At 36.3% G+C, this 21,415-nt stretch overlaps 1 protein-coding gene across 1 annotated transcript in view; it reads left to right on the top strand.

The window, feature by feature from the left end:
• The window catches only part of LOC128868544 (potassium voltage-gated channel subfamily H member 8), a 215,847-nt gene that overhangs the window by 8,322 nt on the left and 186,110 nt on the right, over window positions 1-21,415 (top strand). The window contains exon 2 of the mRNA XM_054110756.1: window positions 15,860-15,970. Within this exon, the coding sequence (XP_053966731.1) occupies window positions 15,860-15,970 (111 nt within the window). The remainder of the gene's footprint in view (window positions 1-15,859; window positions 15,971-21,415) is intronic.

The raw sequence follows: 21,415 nt of genomic DNA, 5'->3' as shown, positions 1-21,415 counted from the left end.
TATATAAATCAAAATTAAATTAAATTAAAATTAAAGCTATATTGTAACAAATGCACGAAATTTTTTTATAAAGTACTAGCAAACCCGGCCCCCTTCGCTGGGCACACTAAAATAGAATAGATATGGTTTAGAACAGAAAATATATGATTTTCATATTATTTATTTCTTTATTCTTTATTCAAGCGCTTTGGCATAAACAATATTTTTTGTTTTTCTATTTGTTTTTGAGTAAATATAAAATACAAATTGAAAATCAGGAAAAAAGAAGATTGTTTTTAAATTTCAAATCAACGCATATGAATAAACAATCGTCTTTTTTCCTCATCATCCATGAATTTTTCGTTTCAATTTATATGTTTTATTAAGCATTGCAGTTTTTTTAACCATTATCCATTTATATTTTTCAAAAAAAAAACGAAAAAAAATTTTTTTTCCACGAACACATAATTTCATTCGGATTTCACATTAAATTCTCAAATTTCGTAAGAAATTATTCACTGTTCCAAAATCCACTCCAAAATAATTCACAAACAATTTTTACATGTTGCACTTACGTTTTTTCCTTATGGCATCCAAATCAGAAAGAAATATTGACACATTGTAACTCACACTGTCAATTTGACAGTTCAGTTCCGCCCCAAGCGTTAAAAAAGTAAGCGACATTATGGCTGGTTCAAAAGAACGCTGTACCCGTTGCTAGTGCTCCGAATTACAACCAAACTTTACGAAACCCATTTTCAATACCTACTTAACAGTGTGTGTAAGTTTGGTTTAATTCGGTTCAAAGACACGGCGGGTCCACGTTTTGGCATATATTTCGAGACCCTAGTCATCAATAGGTATAAAAATTACCCCGTATTAAAGTACTTATCAACAGCTTTTATTTGATATCCATATTGTACAAACACATTCTAGGGTCCACGTTTTGGTCTCTATCTCGAGACCCTAGTCACGGAGCGGATGGAAATACTCTGAACTAAAGCATTCACCAACAGCTTCCATATTGTACATACACATCCGAAGGTTACCCGGGTCCACGTTTTGACCTATATCTCGAGCCCTATTTCCAAAATAAAATATAATCCATGTTACTTGTGGATGATGTAGCTTTCGAATGGTGAAAGAATTTTTAAAATCGGTCCAGTAGTTTTTGAGCCAATTCATTACAACCAAACAAACAAAGTTTTCCTCTTTATAATATTAGTATAGAAGTATAGATAGATAAAAAGCGCAACACGATTGTCGGAAAAAATGATTAAAAATCCCCGACAATTTTGAGTGAATTGAAACTTGCACTTTCTTACCCTAAAATGTAATGGACTAAGGGTAGATTAAGTTAGGTTATGGTGGTAGTCGGTTCGCACGACCAACTCACTTACAGGTCCGTTGCGATACCACTGTGTTACCCGGGAACCTTGTTTATTTATTTATCTATCTAACTATTTTGAGGTTCTTATTGGTCTAAACCTCACGCCAGACAGCTCTGTAAGAGAATTGAAAAACAGACAACCTGATCTGACTAAGGCTGGACAATTGCAAAGGAAGTGCACAACTGTTTCTTCCTCTTCCTCATCTCTACAATATGCATGGGGAAAACTCCTAGTTTCAAGGAATGCCTGCCAAATAGCCAATGACCGGTGACACAAGCCATGACCTTGGAGGTATTATCTCTTGAGAGGCTAAACAATTCCTTTGTCTTTTGCTTGTTTTTTTGCTGTTTTTTTTTGTTTTTTAGTAGCCTAGCTGTATCTTCATCTCTCTATGATCTATTGGCCTCTTGGATAATGTTGTTTTTGATCATTAGCTTACTCAAGGCCATAGGTATCCCAATGATACTTTTGTCACTGAACAGTTATAGAGCAGTACCTTTCCTGGCTAGCTCATCGGTCTTATAGTTTCCCTCAATATCGCAAAGAAGGCTGACCTCGAATACGGACTATGAAATTTTTTAATCAGTTTGAAGTTTTTTTGACATTTTTTCGTATTTTTATAATTTTATTTTACCAAGTGCGAAATTTTTAATAAACATTTAACATAAAATTAAAAAGAAGAAAAAAAAAATAGTTGAAACTGGTTATCAAAACTAGTACTACAGTTTTTTCGCGGGCTGTGCTAGTTATTAGGCTTTCGCTAGTCCTCCCTGCTCACTGAACATTCGCTTTGTAAATATGTATGATTTTTATTTCAACATCGCCGTGAGGACAGTTGGGTTCTATAGAGCTTGGAAAAATACGAAAAATATTCCCCGTTAGTCAAATCAGTTAGAAAACTAATTTAATTGCAATTAGGTATTTATGCTTGAATCCATTTGCTCAGACAAGTATTAGCGCATACAAACTCGTTGGCTATTTGTGGCCTAAACTATTTAGCTTTTCAGCTGCGCTTTGTTGTGCTGGTCATGATTTTATGTAATTAATTAGTGGCTCCCTCGAAATTTTCGTACTGTGAGTAGTGTCGCATTTGCTGTCACCACAAATATTTTAGCGCAAACCAGCTTTGTATGCTTTTTAACTATATTTGTGACTAAATGAATTCACAGCAGCAATTTATTGGATTTTTAGTTAGGGTGAAATGTCACCCTAATCAAATGGTACTGAAATTAGCACCTAGATTGGATTTTTAAAATTAGCGAATATTTATGGGCCCAGATTAGGAAATTAGTTAGGAAATTCGCGTGCTGGTATAAACATCACCGTTGGCAGTTATAGTTCTGTAGTAGTGAAGAAATTTGTAAAGCTGGTAACCAGTATCAGAAGCATTAATTCCGTCAACCTTATCCCACAGCACAGAATCTCTTTAGCCGCCAAGTGTTACTATGAAATGAGTTGACTACTTAGCAGTAAAGTTCTCTCTCAACGAATAGAATTTACACTTCTAAAGTCTCTCAACATGCCCATCTTATTGGAAGACACAGCATAATCGATGAAGTAGACCTTGGAACTATTACGGGCGAAATTTTTTTGAGAAGACAACAGTGATTACCGAGGCGAACGTTTCGTCCTTTGAACTTTGCGTTGATATTAAATAAAGAACTAACAGCTCTGCTAGGTAGGCCATGTCGTACGATGGCATGTAAATGCTTCAGCCCTGAAATTTAGCGCTGGGCTATTTGCTCATTGCTTCAAAGGACGAACAGGAAGAGTAAGGCTACGTCTGCATTGGTTTTTTAAATTGCCGCAGGTTAGCGGTTATAGTTTTCAAAACATACTTACAAGAGTTGATATCAGCTAACCAAATATTGTTGGGCGCTAGTTCAACCAGAATTGAGATACTGGGAAGATTCATATACTTAAAAAGAAAACGGGAACTAAGGAAAAATATTGCATGACTTATTCTTTTTCAAACTTCCCTACACTCTGATGTATCTGAGAGGTTTGCTGAGCGGTAGAAATTGTGAATGCTCCACTTTGATTACAACTGACCTAAAAATGAATCACCTTAGTCCAACGAATTCCGCAAAAAACAGAGAAAGTGCTCTGAATTGTCATCCTACTGCTAACAGGAGATGCGTGTTAGATTTTTGATGATGCCTTTACTGGACTTGAGTAAGCCCCATAGTTGGGGCTTCGTGATCAAACTAACCTGTAATCGTAAGTTATTCCTTCTCAACTTGTACTCGTAATAAATTTCGCTGTCGTTTTTTTCCAGAAAGCAATTTCTTATTATGAGAGTGTTGAGACTGCATCAACGATTTTTTTCTTTTCTATAGTGGAACCCGAATTCACCTGAGCTTTGCTGTAGAATGTGGACAAATTATTTTATCTGATCGCATTATTAGCAAACCCACAAGCAGCAGACTATCCCGTTATTTACTTAAGTCCAGGCTTATGCGGTGGAACTTAGTGTCAGCTTAAGTTGCTGCAATATTGAGAACTTCTATACGTTTTTAAATATCTTTAGGGCAGCTTGGCCAACTTCTCTCTACTATTCATTCCACTGTAGAGAGTATTGTAGAGAGTATTGCAGTAACTGAGATATTGAACTGAGTATTGCAGTGCGTGAGATAATCTGAAGTTTTCCCCTTGGTGCCCTTCAGCAACAACTCCTTTTTCAGCGTTGGAGCAAACTGTAAAGAATTTTTAACTATATTTCTTAAACGAGATTTTGAATCTCTTCATTTATTTCTGGAAGACAGACTGAGTCTCCATTTTCACAGTTCTATTTTTGGTACAAACACATCATCTGGAGTCAGTAGTAATGTATAAAAAAACACAAATAATAGGCGCGTACACTTCTGTTAGTTATTTGGGCGAGCTCTTCCTTTTGTGGTATGTGGTACTTTCTTCATTTTGGTGTCTCATGTACGGCGATTAGAATTTACGTACTCAGAATGGTAGTCACGCACCAACCCATTCGACTACGGGAGTCGCCACTAGTAATATATACTGCCCTAATATCTGTATAAAGAGCGCCGTGGGGCTAGAAGTCCGGCAATGGAAGGGTATGTAGCTGACACATCGTTCTCATCGAATTCTTCTTGAATTTTCAGCTCTGGAGCAAACACGTTGAACGAAGCATAAACAAACTCATAATACGACCGCATACATGATAATAGACCTGACCAAAGCTGAGTATTCCATGCAAAGGATGTACTAGAAAAGATCAGATTAATACCCTACGTATCATAGTAGAGCTAATGAATGACTGGCAGTCGACCCTTCAATTTGTTTTCGTTGAAGTATTTGGGAGATACTGAGCTCTGGAGGTGAAGCTGAACGCTTTAATCAGAGCACAATATGAGGATTTTAAGTGCAACATACTCCAATATAGTGTACTCCACATGGTGAATAGCAACACTACCAGCGAAGGTGTTCAACGAGGATGTTTACTTTGCCGATCCTCTCTTTTATTGTAATCGATGACATCATTCCATAGATGGTAAGCGATGAGGCATCTACTGGAACTTCACCGAACAGTTAGAAGATCTCACTTATGCGAACGATAATTCGTTAGTATCAGTAAAACACTCTGGCATGCCAGAAAAACTCAATGCTCCGTGCGCCGAGTCTGGTAAATTTGGCATTAAAATAAACGTCGGCGAAACAAATTTAATGAAGGCGAACAATAAAAAGTACAACCAGTTTATGCTACATGGCAAAGAAATTGTGCATCTAGTCAGTATAATATACACTTCTAATAGTGCGAGAAAGGATGTTCTGGCCAGAATAAATAAAGCAACTGGCGCATATGCACAGCTGCGCTGGATCTAGATATTATCATAAATATTCTTCCAAACAAGAATGAGCCTACTTAAATCAAACTCTGCTGCTCTATGAATGTAAGACTTAACTTGTAACCGACCATCTAACCGCAAATATTGAAATCTTGAAGGCGTAGAGGCCAAACAAATGATTAGCAATGACGATTTATATAAAAACAAGGAACTTAAAAGTAATAGCAACCCCTATCGAATTGCGAATATGCAGGTGTGAAAAGATGCTACGGAAGTCTGCCGAAAAGCTCTTGATTGGAGCCACCAAGGGCGGGGCTAAGACTACATGGAGGAGATCGTTACAAAAATAAATCTTTGAATGCAGGAAATCGTGGGGCGAATTTAAATTGCTAGCCACAAACAGGAGTGGAAATGCTTTACAGAGACCCTATGATGTAATGGAAGATAAAGAAAATGATGATCATTAAGATGATGCAGTTCTGCACGAGTTTCTCAAATAATTTAGATTAACTTGAGACCAATAGAAAAATGTTAGTGGACGGAAAAAACTTGTGAAGTTTAGTGACAAAACGGCCTACAATTAATTAAGTTCATCTATAATTGCATTGTTTTATGATAGCTTGGTTAAATAGCTTTTAACTTCTGAAAATGGTGTTACATGTTGCACGTCTCAGAATGAGCCCAAAAACTCATATAAAAGGTGTTAGTGCACTAAATCCCAATAACAATTAAAACTGGAGTGCTTTTGATGCAAAAAGCTTCAAACTTCCTAATTGATTTAAATTTCACTTTACACAAGATCATATTTCTTCAAAAACTTTCAGTTTTACATCTGAAAGCTACGTACTTGGAAACAATTCAGTTGGCAATCATAAACCTCACAATTTTTGCATTTTGAACCACCACTTTGCCTCCTTTATCCCCAGCTGTAAATGGGCAAAGTTTGGTATTCAAATTTCTGGGCTTACCAAATGATTTTTCATTACAAGCCGAGCATATTTTAGTGGCCATAAAATTTCGTGAAGTGGAAATATTACCAAAAAACAAACAAGGCGGTACCAAAACTACTTTTTCATTGCGAATAGTTTTCTCATCTGTGTTAGTGCTTTGTTAGGTTAACGAATTTTACGCGTGATTGTTTTTAGCAGAATTTTACTAGTGCCTTTCGAAAATAAGTATGGGCCTGATTTTGATTGCTACTACTGCGTATTGTGAGTTCAGCAACACATTAACGGCTGTTGCGCCTAAAAGCGCATTACAAAAATATTTCTGACCCGCATTGGCTATGGTCCCGAATGAAATGCCCTTAAGCATCGACTAAGCAGTGCATTGAGTAATGGTACCGAAATGCCTATTATGCAACAGCTGCTTGTTTAGTGGTAGGACGGCTGGCTGGACGGCTAACTGGAAGGTTGGTAACAGCGCGCAGCCACAATCGTGGCAAGTTAGTTCACCGCAATCATTAGCAGATGTGTGCGCAACACTGTGTCGGAAGGGGAAATGTACAAGGAAGACACTTTTCATTCTCACTCGTTACATACAAACGTTCAGACACAAATGCATGTATGCAGCAAAGTTACACTTACCCAATAAATAACGATTTGGAGAAATGGTAAAAATTTGATATTAGTTTTTTCGAGTATTTTCGAGAACAATAATTCAAAGTGAAATTAAAAGTATGAATCGGAAACAGTTCAGCAATCATCTTTGATTATGTAGAAATTTCAAAACTTTAACAGCGCGAAGATTTCTTAATTTGGTTGAGCAACAGAGTCGTGGCGAAATTTCAGCTGAATTTTATAAAAACTATTTTTAGTGTATTTTAATAAAATTCCCCATTGCAGAAATTTTTGGAGACCCTTTTGAGAAGGAGACTGTTGAGCACTTTCTCGGTAAATGTCCGGGTTTGGAAGCTAGACTATAAAGGTCACTGGGTGCTCCCTTCTTCGATAGTCTGGGGCAGTGCTCCAACCTAGATCCCATCAACCTTTTCCATTACATCAACAGTACGAGTTGGTTGTAGATATCTGCGCGTCGGATGTCTCTTGAGGAGTACCAGACTGGTACTTCAACCATTTCGCCTACCAACCCATAATCAAATTTATTTAATACTTAATATTTATTGCACTGCATAACTTATGCAAATAAAAAACAAAAACATTTTCTTTTACAGGGAGGGCCATATAGCGTTTGCTTTTTAAACCACCTATTTTTTTGAGAATGGCAACACAAATGACATGTCATATGTGTTCATAATTTACTTAAAGGTTTGACATTTACGAAATGGGTGTTCAGTTAGTGCAAGAACTGGAGCCTAATGACCATCCAATGCGTTTTCGGTTCGCTCAATGAAGATGAGCATTTTTACTGAGAAATCATCTTTTCTGATGAAGCTCATTTTCACATCGGTGGATACGTCAATAAGCAAAATTGTCGGATTTGGGCTCAGGAAATCCACACGTTACTGTAGAGAAGCAAATGCATCCACAACGAGTCACTGTTTGGTGCGGTTTTTGGTCTGGCCATTTTTTTTCGAAAATGAGCGAGGAGCCGCGGTTACAGTAAATGGCGAGCGTTACGGTGACATGCTCAACGAGTTGTTTCCAAAAATTGAAGAGGATCACATGGACGACATTTGGTTTCAACAGGACGGTGCAACTTGTCACTCTGCCAAAGTTACACTCGAACTTTTGGCTACCGTTTTTGAAAACCGAATAATCAACCGAAATTCCGATATCAATTGGCCGCCTCGGAGCTGTGATTTAAGCCCGTTGGACAATTTTTTTTTGAGGGGAAGCGTTAAGGACAAATGCTATGCGAACCACCCAGAGGCGATTGATGCTTTGAAACACGAAATCGAAGTTGCCATTCATGAAATTGGAGCCCAAACAATCGAAAATGTGCTTAAAAATTGGGTTGAGCGAATGGCCGACTGTAAAGCCAGTCGTGGCAGTCATTTGAACGATATTATTTTTCATTCATAAATGACAATGTTCAATCTTCAAAATAAAAAAAAAAAGTTTGAGAAAATAGTGATTAGTTTTTTTTTGATAGCCGACCCAAAAAGCAAATTTTACAATACATGGCCCAGCCTATACAAAATTTATTGATATGGAATGCCACCTTTTTTTTAAATGTGCCAACGTTTCCAGCTTATTTTTCTTTTCATAAGCATTTTTCTGCTTTATGTATGAACTTTTGAAACGAAATATTTGTTTAAAAATAAATGCAATGGTATTAACTTGGAAAACAACGCAGTTATTCAATCTTATTTCACTGCATTTAACAGGTATGTGAATAATTAAAGTGTATGCCAATTTCAACAATACCGAAGTACTCGTACAAGAGTTAGTGTTACTCATTTTTGTTCTTCCAACCGTTCGTCCATTTAATGTTATTGCTATTATTATATTTTATTGTTCATTTACCTGCGTGCTATCGGTGTACATAATTTTTGTTGTATTCTCAAACCTCACGTTTACTGAGTAAACACGGATGCAAGCGCACTCTCAACTGCTGCGCACCTTTGCATATGTAAAACAATTTTTGCTCCACACTAATTGTGAGCGATGCGGTGGTGTGGTATGCTTGAATGCTGGTATTTAACAAGCATAAATATACATATGTAGGTATGTACGTGCATAGATATGTGGCTCATGTGAATCAACGCGTTTATCAATCATTGTAGTCGGTCAGCGTTGTTGCGGCCTTCTGTTGAATGTGAAAATTGTGTTTAATTAACAACGCCTTCTACACGCAGCGCATTTTTATTTTATTTTTGCTTTTGCGATGAGTGACATTCTAGTGTGGTTGTGTGGTATCATTGAATAGTACTTGTTGACCCGAGTTTCTTCATATTAATAACCGAAGCACGCAGTGCCTAGCCATTTCCACTTTGTCGCCTGTTTGATTTGTTAATTAAGTTTGGCAAATATTTACTTACGCTTGTGGCAAACGCTGGCTTTGGGACAAATACTGTGCAACGACATTGAGTGACACAATTTGCTTTGTCAGAATCTCCAAATATCTTCCTATGCACCTCGTCGTATGCACAATGTTTAGTTTATAAGTTTTTGATACAGATTTCGCACGTTTGGTTTTGTAAATATGTGCTCATGCTTCCTTAGTCTTATATTCATATTATGAACGTGAAACACTCTTTATAAACCTTTTACTGCATTTATGTTTGGATGGATGTTCACTTGTAAGCTTTCACTTTCTTTGGATACTTGACACCGGTCCGAAGATTATTGAACTTTTAATTGCTATCTGTAAATTCTCCTATGCAACATATGTTAAGGCCGGCATACAAGTATGTGTGAGCGCACACATACATCATTAGCTATTTATACAAGGTGGCGCAAGATTCTCATCCAATTTTATTGTTAAATAACTTTGTTTACTAAAATAAAAAAAATACAATAATTTTGAGTGATGTATGTCTTTCTTTTGAAGTGTAGGCGCTTCACTGCTTGTCTGTTTGTCTGTATAGTGAGGCTGTTCAGTTCACATATGTTAACTATGATTGCTTGTGTACGATGCCATTTGCACAAATCATACACCTTCCGATACGGTGACTAACTTTTCGCCACTTTTTATGCACCTTGCAGTGAAAAGTTCACCTACTCAGCAAATACTCCAGTTCATGAACTGGAATTTGAGTGTGAGGGTGACTAAAATTGTAAAATTGCGAAAGGACCAATTAGTAGTGTGTGCAAAACACAAATATTATTCTATTACTTTAAGCAGAAATTCTTCAAATATTTAGGATACACGCACTCTGCGAGAATAAACAGCTCATAATTTACTGGGTATCAGACCTCAAGGTAATAGACGGAAATGAGAGAATTGACGAACTTGCTAAGGCAGGAACCCGCTTGCTAGGATGAGCACGTCGAACATACCCTATGATCTGAAAATACCGGGAATTTTTAAATAAAACGTAACAAAGTTAAATTTCAGGCAAATTTATTTTATCTTCTTTAAAATTTGACCCGTCTGAAGCAACAGTCCTCCATGCACCCCTAGTAGGCCGACGAAGGGATGGCCTTCAGCTCCTTCGTCGCATTCCCTTTGATCTCCTCTATCGACTGAAATCTTCTTCCACGAAGTGGTAACTTCAACTTGGGAAACAAAAAGAAGTCGCAGGAGGCCATATCAGGTGAATATGGTGCTTGCACGGTGATATTTACTTGGTGTTTGGTCAAATAATTTGGGCTCGGTCCGATGGTGCGTTGCCATCATGCAAAATCCAAGAATGGTTTGCCCATATTTCCGGCCGTTTGCGATGTATAGCATCTCTCAAATGCTTCAAAACGGATAAATAGTGTCAGATGTGTATCTTACAGTCCTACCAACATAAGAAAAAAATGTAGACCGGTTCCCACAAGCGCGGTTCGTTAAACATTCTCGGTACTTTCTGATCATATGGTATATCCCTTACTCTCAGTTTTGAAGACGGAACTAACTCTGGAAGAAGAGTCTATATGGGAAGCTTCGACCTCTCGCAGGATTGCCGAAATAATGCTACGAACTTGCAATACGGAAACAACCAATTTTATTGTATCACGCCCAAGGAAGGAATGTAAAATATTGATACTGAAGGAACATTGCCTCACTCTATATCACGCAGCTAAAATGAAATTGGTTCAGAACGACGCGCGTAACTTATAAGAAAAATAAAGGGACACGTTGGAGCACCTCGTTTGTCACAGTCCTGCTCTATGCAGAACCCGTTACAACTTCCTGGGGTCGGTAGAATTTTCATTTCAAGCTATTGAGCAAAACTTGCCAAAACGTGTATCACGAACTATGTTTAACATAATTCCAACAACACTGGTAACACTACGGACCCTTGTGGTCTACAGGGTCCGGCACTCGAAGTGTAAGCAGCTTCCGACTCCTAGCATAGCTTATGCAGGGGCATCAGCTGACTGTTAGTTGACTAAATGATAGTCCAGAGCATTGTTTACAAGTGCGGGGAAGCATTTTGCCGAGAGTAAACGCGAGAAAAGGAAGCTAGTAATGGTAACCAGAAATTGTTCGTAAGCTCGAGCACCTTAAAGTAGATAAAGATTTTGTTTATCGCACCATTACTCGTTACAATGATGCTGGTAGCATTGCGAAACGTTATGGGGGTGTTCATCAAAAGACTGCAACGTCAGGTGGAATGGTGCAAAAAGTGAAGAAGCGACTTGAGCGAAAGCCCCGACGAAGTGACAATCAAATGGCGAAAGAGCTAAAAATATCTAAAAATATAGTCAAGCCTTACAAGATCCAAAAGGCGCATGGTCTGACACCAAAGCAGCAACAAGTAATACTTGAAAGACATAAGGAGTTGCTTCGGTTGGCCGAAAGCGGTCAATTTCCGAACATTGCGTTTTCTGATGATATAATTTTTCAAATTGAGCTATTCGTAAACTCCCAAAACGATAGCGTCAAATATTCATACGAGAATTTAAGTCATCGATTAGTCACCGGGAGGCAGCACCAGCCGCTGGTAATGGTTTGGGGCGCTGTAACCGTAGATGGGCGTTCTCCAATCGTTTTCATCGAGCTTGGCGTCAAGGTAAATGCGAAATATTATCGGCAAAGTATTCTGGAGGTTGCTTTGAAGCCGTGGGCCGAGAGATATTTCGGTGGCAAACCATGGACGTTGCAACAGGACTCGGCACCGTCTCACAAAGCTAGAGTGAACCAAGAATGGCTAAAAAACAACGTTCCGAACTTCATCACGTTCTCACAATGTGTTACAAATTCACCAGACGCGAATCCGATGGGTTATTGTCTTTGAGCCATTTTGGGGAGCAAAAGAAAGAACTAAAAGATTCTCCAGTCTCGAGGCGCTGAAAAAAGCCATTGTCCGCTAGTAGGCCAAATATCTACAAGTCAAATTCGGACAGCTCAAGGCAGGCAAGGTCATAGCCAAGGCAGAAGATGGTCATATTGAGCAAAAGTAAATCGATTCTTAATTTTGTATTTTTTTCACATATTTTTGAAGTGAAAACTTCTTTAGAATCGCTGGGAGTAATTTGAGACTCGATGAAACGAAAAAGCGACACTACAAAGAGACATATGTTGATATACGTATATGTGTGTGGCTGCGTACTGCTGAGCCACGCTAGTATAATGAGTATTGTAGTATGTATACTACACTGCCTATTACTTGCTTTGGTTTAGTTCAAGCGTCATACGTATGTATGCTAGTACTTATGTGTGCGCGCCTGCGTATTACGGAGCCACGGTGAGCGAGAAGGCATTATGTATACCTATACTACACTACCTAATAGTTGCTTAGACCAAGCGTCCTACGAATGTTTGTGTGTATGTTAGTACGTCTGTGTAATATACGCGTTACGACGCTCATAACTCGTATCATTTGTTGAAATTGAAAACATTGAGGATGAATAATAATAAAATGAAGAAAATAAAATATGAACTTTATAGCAATATTATAATGAACCTATAATTATCCCGCTCCTAATGCTGCTTTCGTCTCATTCTCTCTCAGTTTGTTTTACGGAAGGTTTCACTTCTATCGCGTCTAACCGTTAGACTGGTATTTTTTTAATTACAATTGCATAAAAGTAATTTTCCAAACAAAATGTGTGGCCTTTTCAATTGGTTACACTTCGAGTGCCGGAACCTGTATGTGAGATGTATTCAGATAAGCCAGATATACCTTACTTAACCTAGAAGACGTGCAATGAGACTAAGTCCAAACTTTTTCCAAGATGACAAAAAAAAGTTTACAGATTAATCAAATTTTAGAAGCATTGCCTACAAAGTCTAAAATACTTGAATTACTTACTCTCTTTTTCTAAAATTTATTATAACAATAAGAAGTAGTTGGTAAATTTAATTCATGTTGTTATTAATGTAGGGTCAATATGAGGTGAATGAGTTTTATAGCAAAAGAACAATACCACAATCGATTATGTAATATGTGTTTTTTACAGTTTGAATATTAATTTTATGATTTTTTAGCACATTTTGGCTCATAACCGAACTTCCTTTGCAGGAGTATGCAATTTATATCACAAAAACTTTCCATAAGGGATCACCTTCAAATGCAGGAGCTCCTGGACAAATCGCAGCACTTTTTTTTACTTGCTCCACTAATTAAGCTCTTCTATCCCCTCTTCTATCGTGGTCGTTAAAAATGTAAAATTTAATTTAATTTCCAAGTGTATTCCATACTTTCTTGTAGAAGCAATTTAGTTCGTAATTCCTTGCTGTGATTTTAATCAAACATACCTAAATACACAAACAGACTTTTTTTTAATTTTCCCCATCCTGCAAAAATAAACAACTACCTGGAAACTTCTCCGCTTATGCTCTTGATGAAAGAGATTTATGATGAAAACCATTGGATAAGGCAACCTTTTTATACGCGGCACGCTTAGCTCCAAGAACTTAGTTTTGCGATATATCTATTACACGTTGGTGAAGAAGACGGGAGTGTGGGTAAAGTGTGTCCATCTAACATATTTTCGCCGACTACAAAGCAAACTTTAACGAACCGAAATGTTATGTGATAACGAAGGGTATTAATATAAGAGGGAAAAATTCCTGTTGCATATGTGAGTGTCAGCAATTACACATACATAATACGAATACATACGAATATCTTACAGTTGCACATATACAACTGGATATACCTATGTGGCATAAAAAGGACGTGGTATGAATAAAATTGTTATACACTTTTTTTTCCTTTTTTTTTTTAACTGCCCTCTAGACAATTATTGTTACACAATTTGTGATCATGTTTTCAGAACTACCTTTTGAAAAGTTTAGCAACAACATGAATGGTTACACAGGTCAAAAAAGTTCACTTATTGCACACATTTCTTACACAAGTCAATGACTGGTGATATTTTGATGCACATCAAGCAAATGCTCAAGCTGAAATAATCATTTGTAGGACGAAAAACCACTACAGTTCTCAGTTTTTACCGAAGACTTTTATTTCAATAAAATCCAATAATTATATCAGCAAGTTAATCAATTATATATTCGCCTGGTCTGGTTCCAAATCATTTCATTTTGACAGGGAGTGGAAGAGATGGCAGCCGGTCGGTGCAAGGTCCGGAGAATAGGGCGGATGCTGAAGGACTCCCTATTCGAGCTCTTGGAGTGCGGCTTTGATAACTTCTGCAACTTGGGGCCTGGCGTTGTCCTGAAAGAGTATGGTTTGAGTATGTCGATCAGATTTTTTCAGTCAAATAGCTTCATTTATGCGGCGTAGCTGGGTAAAATAGAGCTCCTTGTTGACAATGGCATTCTTTTCGAGCATTTCTTAGTGTACCATGCCCTCCCAGTCCCACCAACCACATATCATGATATTCTTGGATGAAGATCCGGCTTGACCCTCGACTTTGGGGTATCTTCTGGAGCCTCCCACTCCTGTTTTTGCTTCGCATTGATGCATAGGCACCATTTTTAACCACCCGCGAGAAGTTATTTGGAGGCGGCTTTCTTTTTTTTTCGTTGAGCTCGTAAGGCACCCAGGTTCCCAATTTCGCGGCAAATCCCATTGAATGAAGCTGGCTGAGAATCGTTTTGTGGCCGCAGTTAATTTTTTCCGCCTATTCACGACTGGTTTGGCGACGGTTCTCCTTCAAAAGTGATTTGAGGCGTTCTTTATCGGATTCAAAGTCACCATTTTTGAACTTTGCAAACCATTTCTGTGCTGTAGACTTGGGTATGACAGCTTCTCTATACACATCGCAAATGTCCCGGGCTGCTTCGGCAGTTTTTGACCTCGATGAAAAGCAAAGAAAAGGAGGTATCGAAAATATTGATTTTTGCCTACTGGGTTTTCCATTTCTAAGCCTCAAAACTAAGAAAATATCTAATAACTCAAAAATACAATCAACATACAATAGTTTTGTATACAGAAATAGTTTTGTCGAATAAATAATTACCCTTTGCCAAATAGCAAACAAGTCGCTGAAAAATGAGGGAAAATATAAAAACGCCATGAATTTATTCCCCACTAATTATCTCCATTTCTATTCTATCGTAAATTTTTATTATATTTTTAGTTTTTATACTTATACCACTTTTTGCTTTTAAAAAAAGAGATTTTCATATTTTTTTTATATATATTCTAAATACAAGGTTGAACAAAATCCAGTTTTGTTGTCGAATAACTTTTTAACTAAATAAAAATAAATAATAATTTTGAGTGAAGAGAATCTTTATTTTGACCTTTACGTGCTCTATTTTCTTGTATGTTCGTGCACTTCAGCTGTCTAGTTGATAAGTGTCAGATTTGATTTACGTACGACGTCATTTGCAAAAAGTAAAAATCTTCCAATAGAGTTATTAATTTTCCGCCACCTTGTAAATATAAATAAATCTAATATAGTGTGCTTGTGAAAAAAGGAAATACATTTTATATGAAAATCAATCTCAAGATACACAATATTTTTTTCCCAACAATTCAGAGAAAGCACAGCTACCGTCTCTTCCAAACAACAGAGGTAGCCATTTAACTGTTTACTAAAAAAATAAAAAGTGTCACTGCGACAAATAAGTGCCAATGTCAATAATATTATCTTTTAATGCACAGCTCGACAAGAATGTAAATTGAAAGTTATTTTAATATCTCCACCTACTTTCGTTCCCTTTCATGCAGCATTTGTTTATTTTTCCTATTTTTTCTTTTCATGCTTTCAGATTCGAATTTTGTGCTCGGCAATGCGCAGGCAAATGGCAATCCAATTGTTTATTGTTCGGATGGCTTCGTGGACTTGACAGGTTATTCACGAGCTCAAATAATGCAAAAGGGTAAGTGAAATGGGTGGAAATGTGTGTGAAGCTACGAAATATTTTACAATAGAAAAAAAATGGAAAGACAGTAAGTCGTAGAAAGGGCGGAATGAGTTGTTTATACCCAATGCAAAAAATTGGTGGTTATTTATTTATTTTGAATTTCTTTATTTTTCAAAATTTGGTTTTTCCTGATGCTACTAAATAAATTCGTTCTATAGTCCATAAAATTCGACACCTATTTTCGTTTTAGTTTTTTTTTTTTGTTTTTGAATACTTATGGTGTTACCAAGGCTCTGATATTGCCGTTGAAACCGTGGAAAAATACCACTCTCAGTAAATTGGTACAAAATGTTTACAGATCGATATTTAAGCTTCTCTTTTAATTTTCCGTTGCAAATAGATATCTAAAAGAATTTGCTCTATTCACCCTCATTCATTTCAAAATAAAAACAGTATGTAAAGTATTTTTACAGCAACAAGATTAAAGCACCCACCACGAGGAACAAATTGTTTGCACTTTGAGCGAGGAGAACTTTTTATAGCTTCAGTTATTAAGGTAGATTTTTGCAAAATCCGTTGGTTATTAGAGTTAACATAGTTTTGAAAATTAAGTGATATTATCTGGAGGTCTTTCAAGATATGGTGGTGGCTTTTGGCAATTCTAATTTTGACAGAAGATGTGAAAAACTTTGGCATTCAACATTCAAGCATTCAGCGTATACTAATATAGATTAATGAACTCCCACGCTTAGTGGCTGCCGTAGCCGAATGGGTTGGTGCCTGACTACCATTCGGAATTCAGAGAGAACGTAGGTTCGAATCTCGGCGAAAGACCAAAATGAAGAACAAGTTTTTTCTGACAGTAGTCGCTCCTCGGCAGGCAATGGCAAATCTCCGAGTGTATTTCTGCCATTAAAAAGCTCCTCATAAAAAGTATCAACCATTCGCAGTCGGCTTGAATCTGTAGGTCCCTCCATTTGTGGAGCAACATCAAGACGCACGCCACAAATAAGAGGAGGAGCTTGGACAAATGCTCCAAATTGGTGTACGCGCCAATTATATATATATATATATATATAATGAATTCCCACGATGCTAGAAAACAGAATTAAAGTTGCCATGATACATCAATTTTTTGGAATTTTCTTATAAATTATCTCTAGACGATACTTCACGAATTCAGTTTCCCAACGATAGCAAATGCTGATGAGCTTTGTATGCGACTTCTTTGCGATGGAATGCAGTCTGCATTGAGTAATTTACCATATATGACTAATATACAAGCAAATTCGCTTCAGTTCATAGACTGCTCTTTAGTCTACTTTTCTTGCCATTAAACTCAAATTGGCGTTATATGCCTGGATTGCTAAGCTTTATATCCATACGGGACATCGATATGGTCCCTGTGGGCTGCCACGCTGAAGAATCACTTGGGAAGGCTGCAGCGCCCGACAGATGCAATGAATATCTCACTCTTTCTCCCTCCTCTTCACCTGCATATGAATAGTAAGACAATAGACCGATTTAGGGTTTGAATGTTACCAAAGCCGTTGTCTGAAATCTGAGCATCAATAGGTGGAGAGTCAATAAACAAAAAAAAAATAATAATAAGTAACAAAAGTATTTATAATAAAATATTAGCCTCAATTTAACTTGCCATTTTGATTTAGTATCATTGACTGGATAAATAAATAAATAAAATAGACAGTAGATTTGAAGGATGCCACCAGCCAGTCTTTTAACATCGACCAGTCCGTACAGGACAATAATTGTTAAGAAAAACAAAAATTAGTGAACTACTTTTTTATATCTTGACAAAGTAGAGACAGAGAAAGGGAGTGAGAGGTAGCGATACACGTAGAAAAAGAGATAATGCTAGAGATAGAGATAGTGATAGTGATAGAGAAGCAGGTAGAGATAAAGATAGAGATGGAGATAGAGATAAAGATTTACACCTATGTAGGTCAGAAGCTGCAAGTAATGTTGTGTGTCATGTGGCAGATAACTTGCCATTCAAGTAAACTGACCTTAGGCCCGTGTACGATATTTAGGAAACTAATTGGAGTTAATTCGTGTTTTTTTTTTTATATTTGTTTACTTATTTTCAACTAATATTATTAAGTACTACAATAAACAATAGTATTAGTATAGTAATGATGTGTCGCACAATGTCTCTAGACGAACTCTCAAGTACGTATATTATCTGATGTCGAGTAACTTTTCCTTAGTATTAAAATTAATTTTGTTTTAACTTAGAAGTTATTAAAATATTTTATAACTTTGATGCAGGGAAAAAGGGACAAAAACGATGCATAGATTATTGTTTGTAATAAAAGGCTTAAAAGTAGTAAAAGAAGGTATTCAGACTAGAAAGGTGGTATGAGTTAGTGTTGCGTGTCATTTGTTAACCACCAGCAGTTTTCAATGGTAAGGGTGGATTCGATTTTGTCGCAGCTTGAAATATAAGTATCAAAGCGTTTATTATTTGCATTAAGTGTTTTTGATGTGATTATTTTATTGTTCGCTCTTCTGAATATCTGATATATTATTGGCGTGTGCTTTTCGTTTTGTATAAAGCCTTTTTTGTCGAGGTATAAGAAGGATTCTGGAGGTGGAAATCCATTAGAAATAGCTAGTGAGAAATAATCGTCGCTTACGTAGTAAAACGCTCTTATTAATATGTTATTGGTATTGTATAGGCAACGCCGGATATGTTTTCTTATTAAATTTATAATATGACAATCAATTCTGGGCACTTTCGCTGTGTTATAAAGCTTTGAGCTCGAGATGTATTTGGTATAGTTATAATGGTGAGTGTTGCTCTCGAGTCAGATTCATGAGCTGCACAATGTATATTTCAGACGTTCTCTAAGTGTCGTCTTCATGTTTTCTATAGGTTTTGATATAAACAAATCTGCATCAGGCAATTATTTTATATAATATACATAGTACAACGAAAAAGGTTATTTGTGAGAATTTTTTATTGCCTAACTAATTTGTGCATTGGGTATAAAAGCAATATAAATTTAAATGACAATGCGAAGGACAGGATAGTTTTAAAAGCCCTTCAGCAGTAACACCCTTTTGAAATGTGCACTAAAAGTCTTTAAAACAGCAAATAAAATCACATAGTGGCCATTTAAGTTTTTAAAATATTCAAACACTCTTCCTATTTTAATTACACTTTACTTAGCATTTACACAGTTTGGTCCTACTACATGTATATTTTTTTTAAATAAAGGAAGTTCGCACAACTTGTTTTTTGCCTTTGTTGAGGTGGAACAGAACTTGAAAATTTTCTAAAGATCGAATTTTTGAGCTTTAAAATGTACTTTAGTATCGTAAAAAATATATTGAAAATTTACTTGCGCGGGAAACACCTTACAAAAAGTTAAAACGCTCATAAATTTGGCTTTTAAATGAAGTGGAGTTAATGAAAATATTGGAATCAAAAAAAGGGTTTAAAAATGGTAATATTGGCGTTATAATATATTAAAATTTACTGAAATCATGTGAGCTATCTTAAAATGAATACTGTTTAGAAATGATTATTGAAAAGTTGAATGTAGTACACAATTTTCAGTATTTTTCAAAAGCTTTGGTTTTTAAGCGGCTATCATCTAACCCTATAATTGCACGAAATTATTAGGAAAAAAAAACTTTTTCTTCACTTTGGTCTTTCACCGAGATTCGATCATATATTCTCTCTGAATCCCGAATGGTAATCACGCCCAACCCATTCGGCTACGGCGACCCTATACTGCTGCATACTCAGTTAATAATTTTCGCTGCATTTTAATTTTTCAGAGGGCTTCATGCTTTCAAAAATTCAAATACTTATGCTGCTTCTATGATACTAATACAGATATAAAATGAGAGAAAAAACTGCGTCCAGCTCTTAAAGTATATTTTGTTTGCTTTTCAACTTCGGCCTCCTTGTTGTTTTATAAAAACTTATAAAAATAGTTGAACTTTCCTCCTTAAATATTATCTAAAGTAATGTTTAAATGGGTACTGTAAAAATCGATATTTGTCCTGGTGTGAAGTAAACAAAAAATTTTTGTAATAACCAGATATATTCACTTTCTTTTGACATCCACATTAATACCGTAGACTGAATATGAGTATTTAAAGACATTCTTTGAACCTTTAGGGTTCTTGAAAAATTTACAATACTTAGTTATTTACTTAATTAGCCATAACAACCCGTTACCGAGTTACAGCCTGCCGAATAATGTCTCGTCTGGGTCTCTCTTTCCGCACAATTTTCTTAAGCCAAAAGAAGCCAGGTGATCTACAATTTGATCCTTCCACCGGACATAAGAACGTTCTCTTCGTCGTCGACCGCCAGTTACAGTTCCTTTCATACGGACGACATTACTTGTTTGACTTCGTCAATATCTCCGTCAAGCTCATACTTGGACAATTTAAATCGATGACAAAATATAAAAACTGAGTTTGCTGTATTACTACAAATATCAAATCCATAGTTTTACTAGCACTTGAAACTTATACTGGAGAACAAAAAGATGATTTTTGTCACAAGCTGTTATTGACAGTTTTCGGGAATTTTTGAAAAGTCCATATTTTATAAAATCTGTGTCGCAGTGTCGATGTTCTTAGTCCAACAAATTTTAATTCACCTTTTATTTCTGAGAATACTGCTGTTATTTTTACATAAAATAAACCTTTTTATCAAGTATTGCTTAGTTTCATTGGGAAAAAGTCTCTAACTTTGTTTTATTTTTATACTCTATGTAGGGTGATTTTTCAAAATTTTTCTGATAAGTTTTGTAGCATGCTTCGTCATGCTGGTGAAACTGAGTGATTCTAGTTCATATATTGAAAACCTTCAAAAGGTGAGCAATAATGGCTTTGTAACCGAAGAAGCGCATAAAACGCATAAAATATTCACCAAACTATTATTTTCTTAAAGATTTATTTTTTGTTCCGTTCGAGCTTTGAGTTAAGCGAGTCGATCTAAAGTGTATTAAATAGTTGACAAGTTTGGACAATTTACTTCTTTCTTATTTAATTAACAATATTTGTTTACACTTAACAGTGCATTTCCTGCAAGGTTGATAAAAATCAAAGTTACCAACTTTGTGAGAATCAAAACAAATTTTATAAAAGAATTCTTAGGAAAACAGTATAAAGGATTGAATTTTGTTATAATAAAGCACAAGTTTGAAGTGGCTCAAAGTCGAGTTTATTAATGGGATTTTTTTTTTTGCTGGCGGCCATATAACGAATATGCACAGGAGTTCTTTAGATAAAATAAAAGTACAAGAGCATCACAGCAAGTTCTTTTCTTTCAAAGGCAGCTGCAAGAATGGAAATTTTTTAGTCTCTTCTGAAATTTCCTTTTACAATAATAAATGCACAGTTTGAGCATTACAGCTGCTGCACTTTAGAAATAACTTTGCCAAATATTCCACATCCTTCAAGTGCTAAAAGATT

The sequence above is a fragment of the Anastrepha ludens genome, chromosome 6, assembly GCF_028408465.1.
Source record: "Anastrepha ludens isolate Willacy chromosome 6, idAnaLude1.1, whole genome shotgun sequence".
NCBI lineage: Eukaryota > Metazoa > Arthropoda > Insecta > Diptera > Tephritidae > Anastrepha > Anastrepha ludens.
Note: the sequence above shows the minus strand (reverse complement) of the source record. Positions and strands in the feature narration are given on the sequence as shown.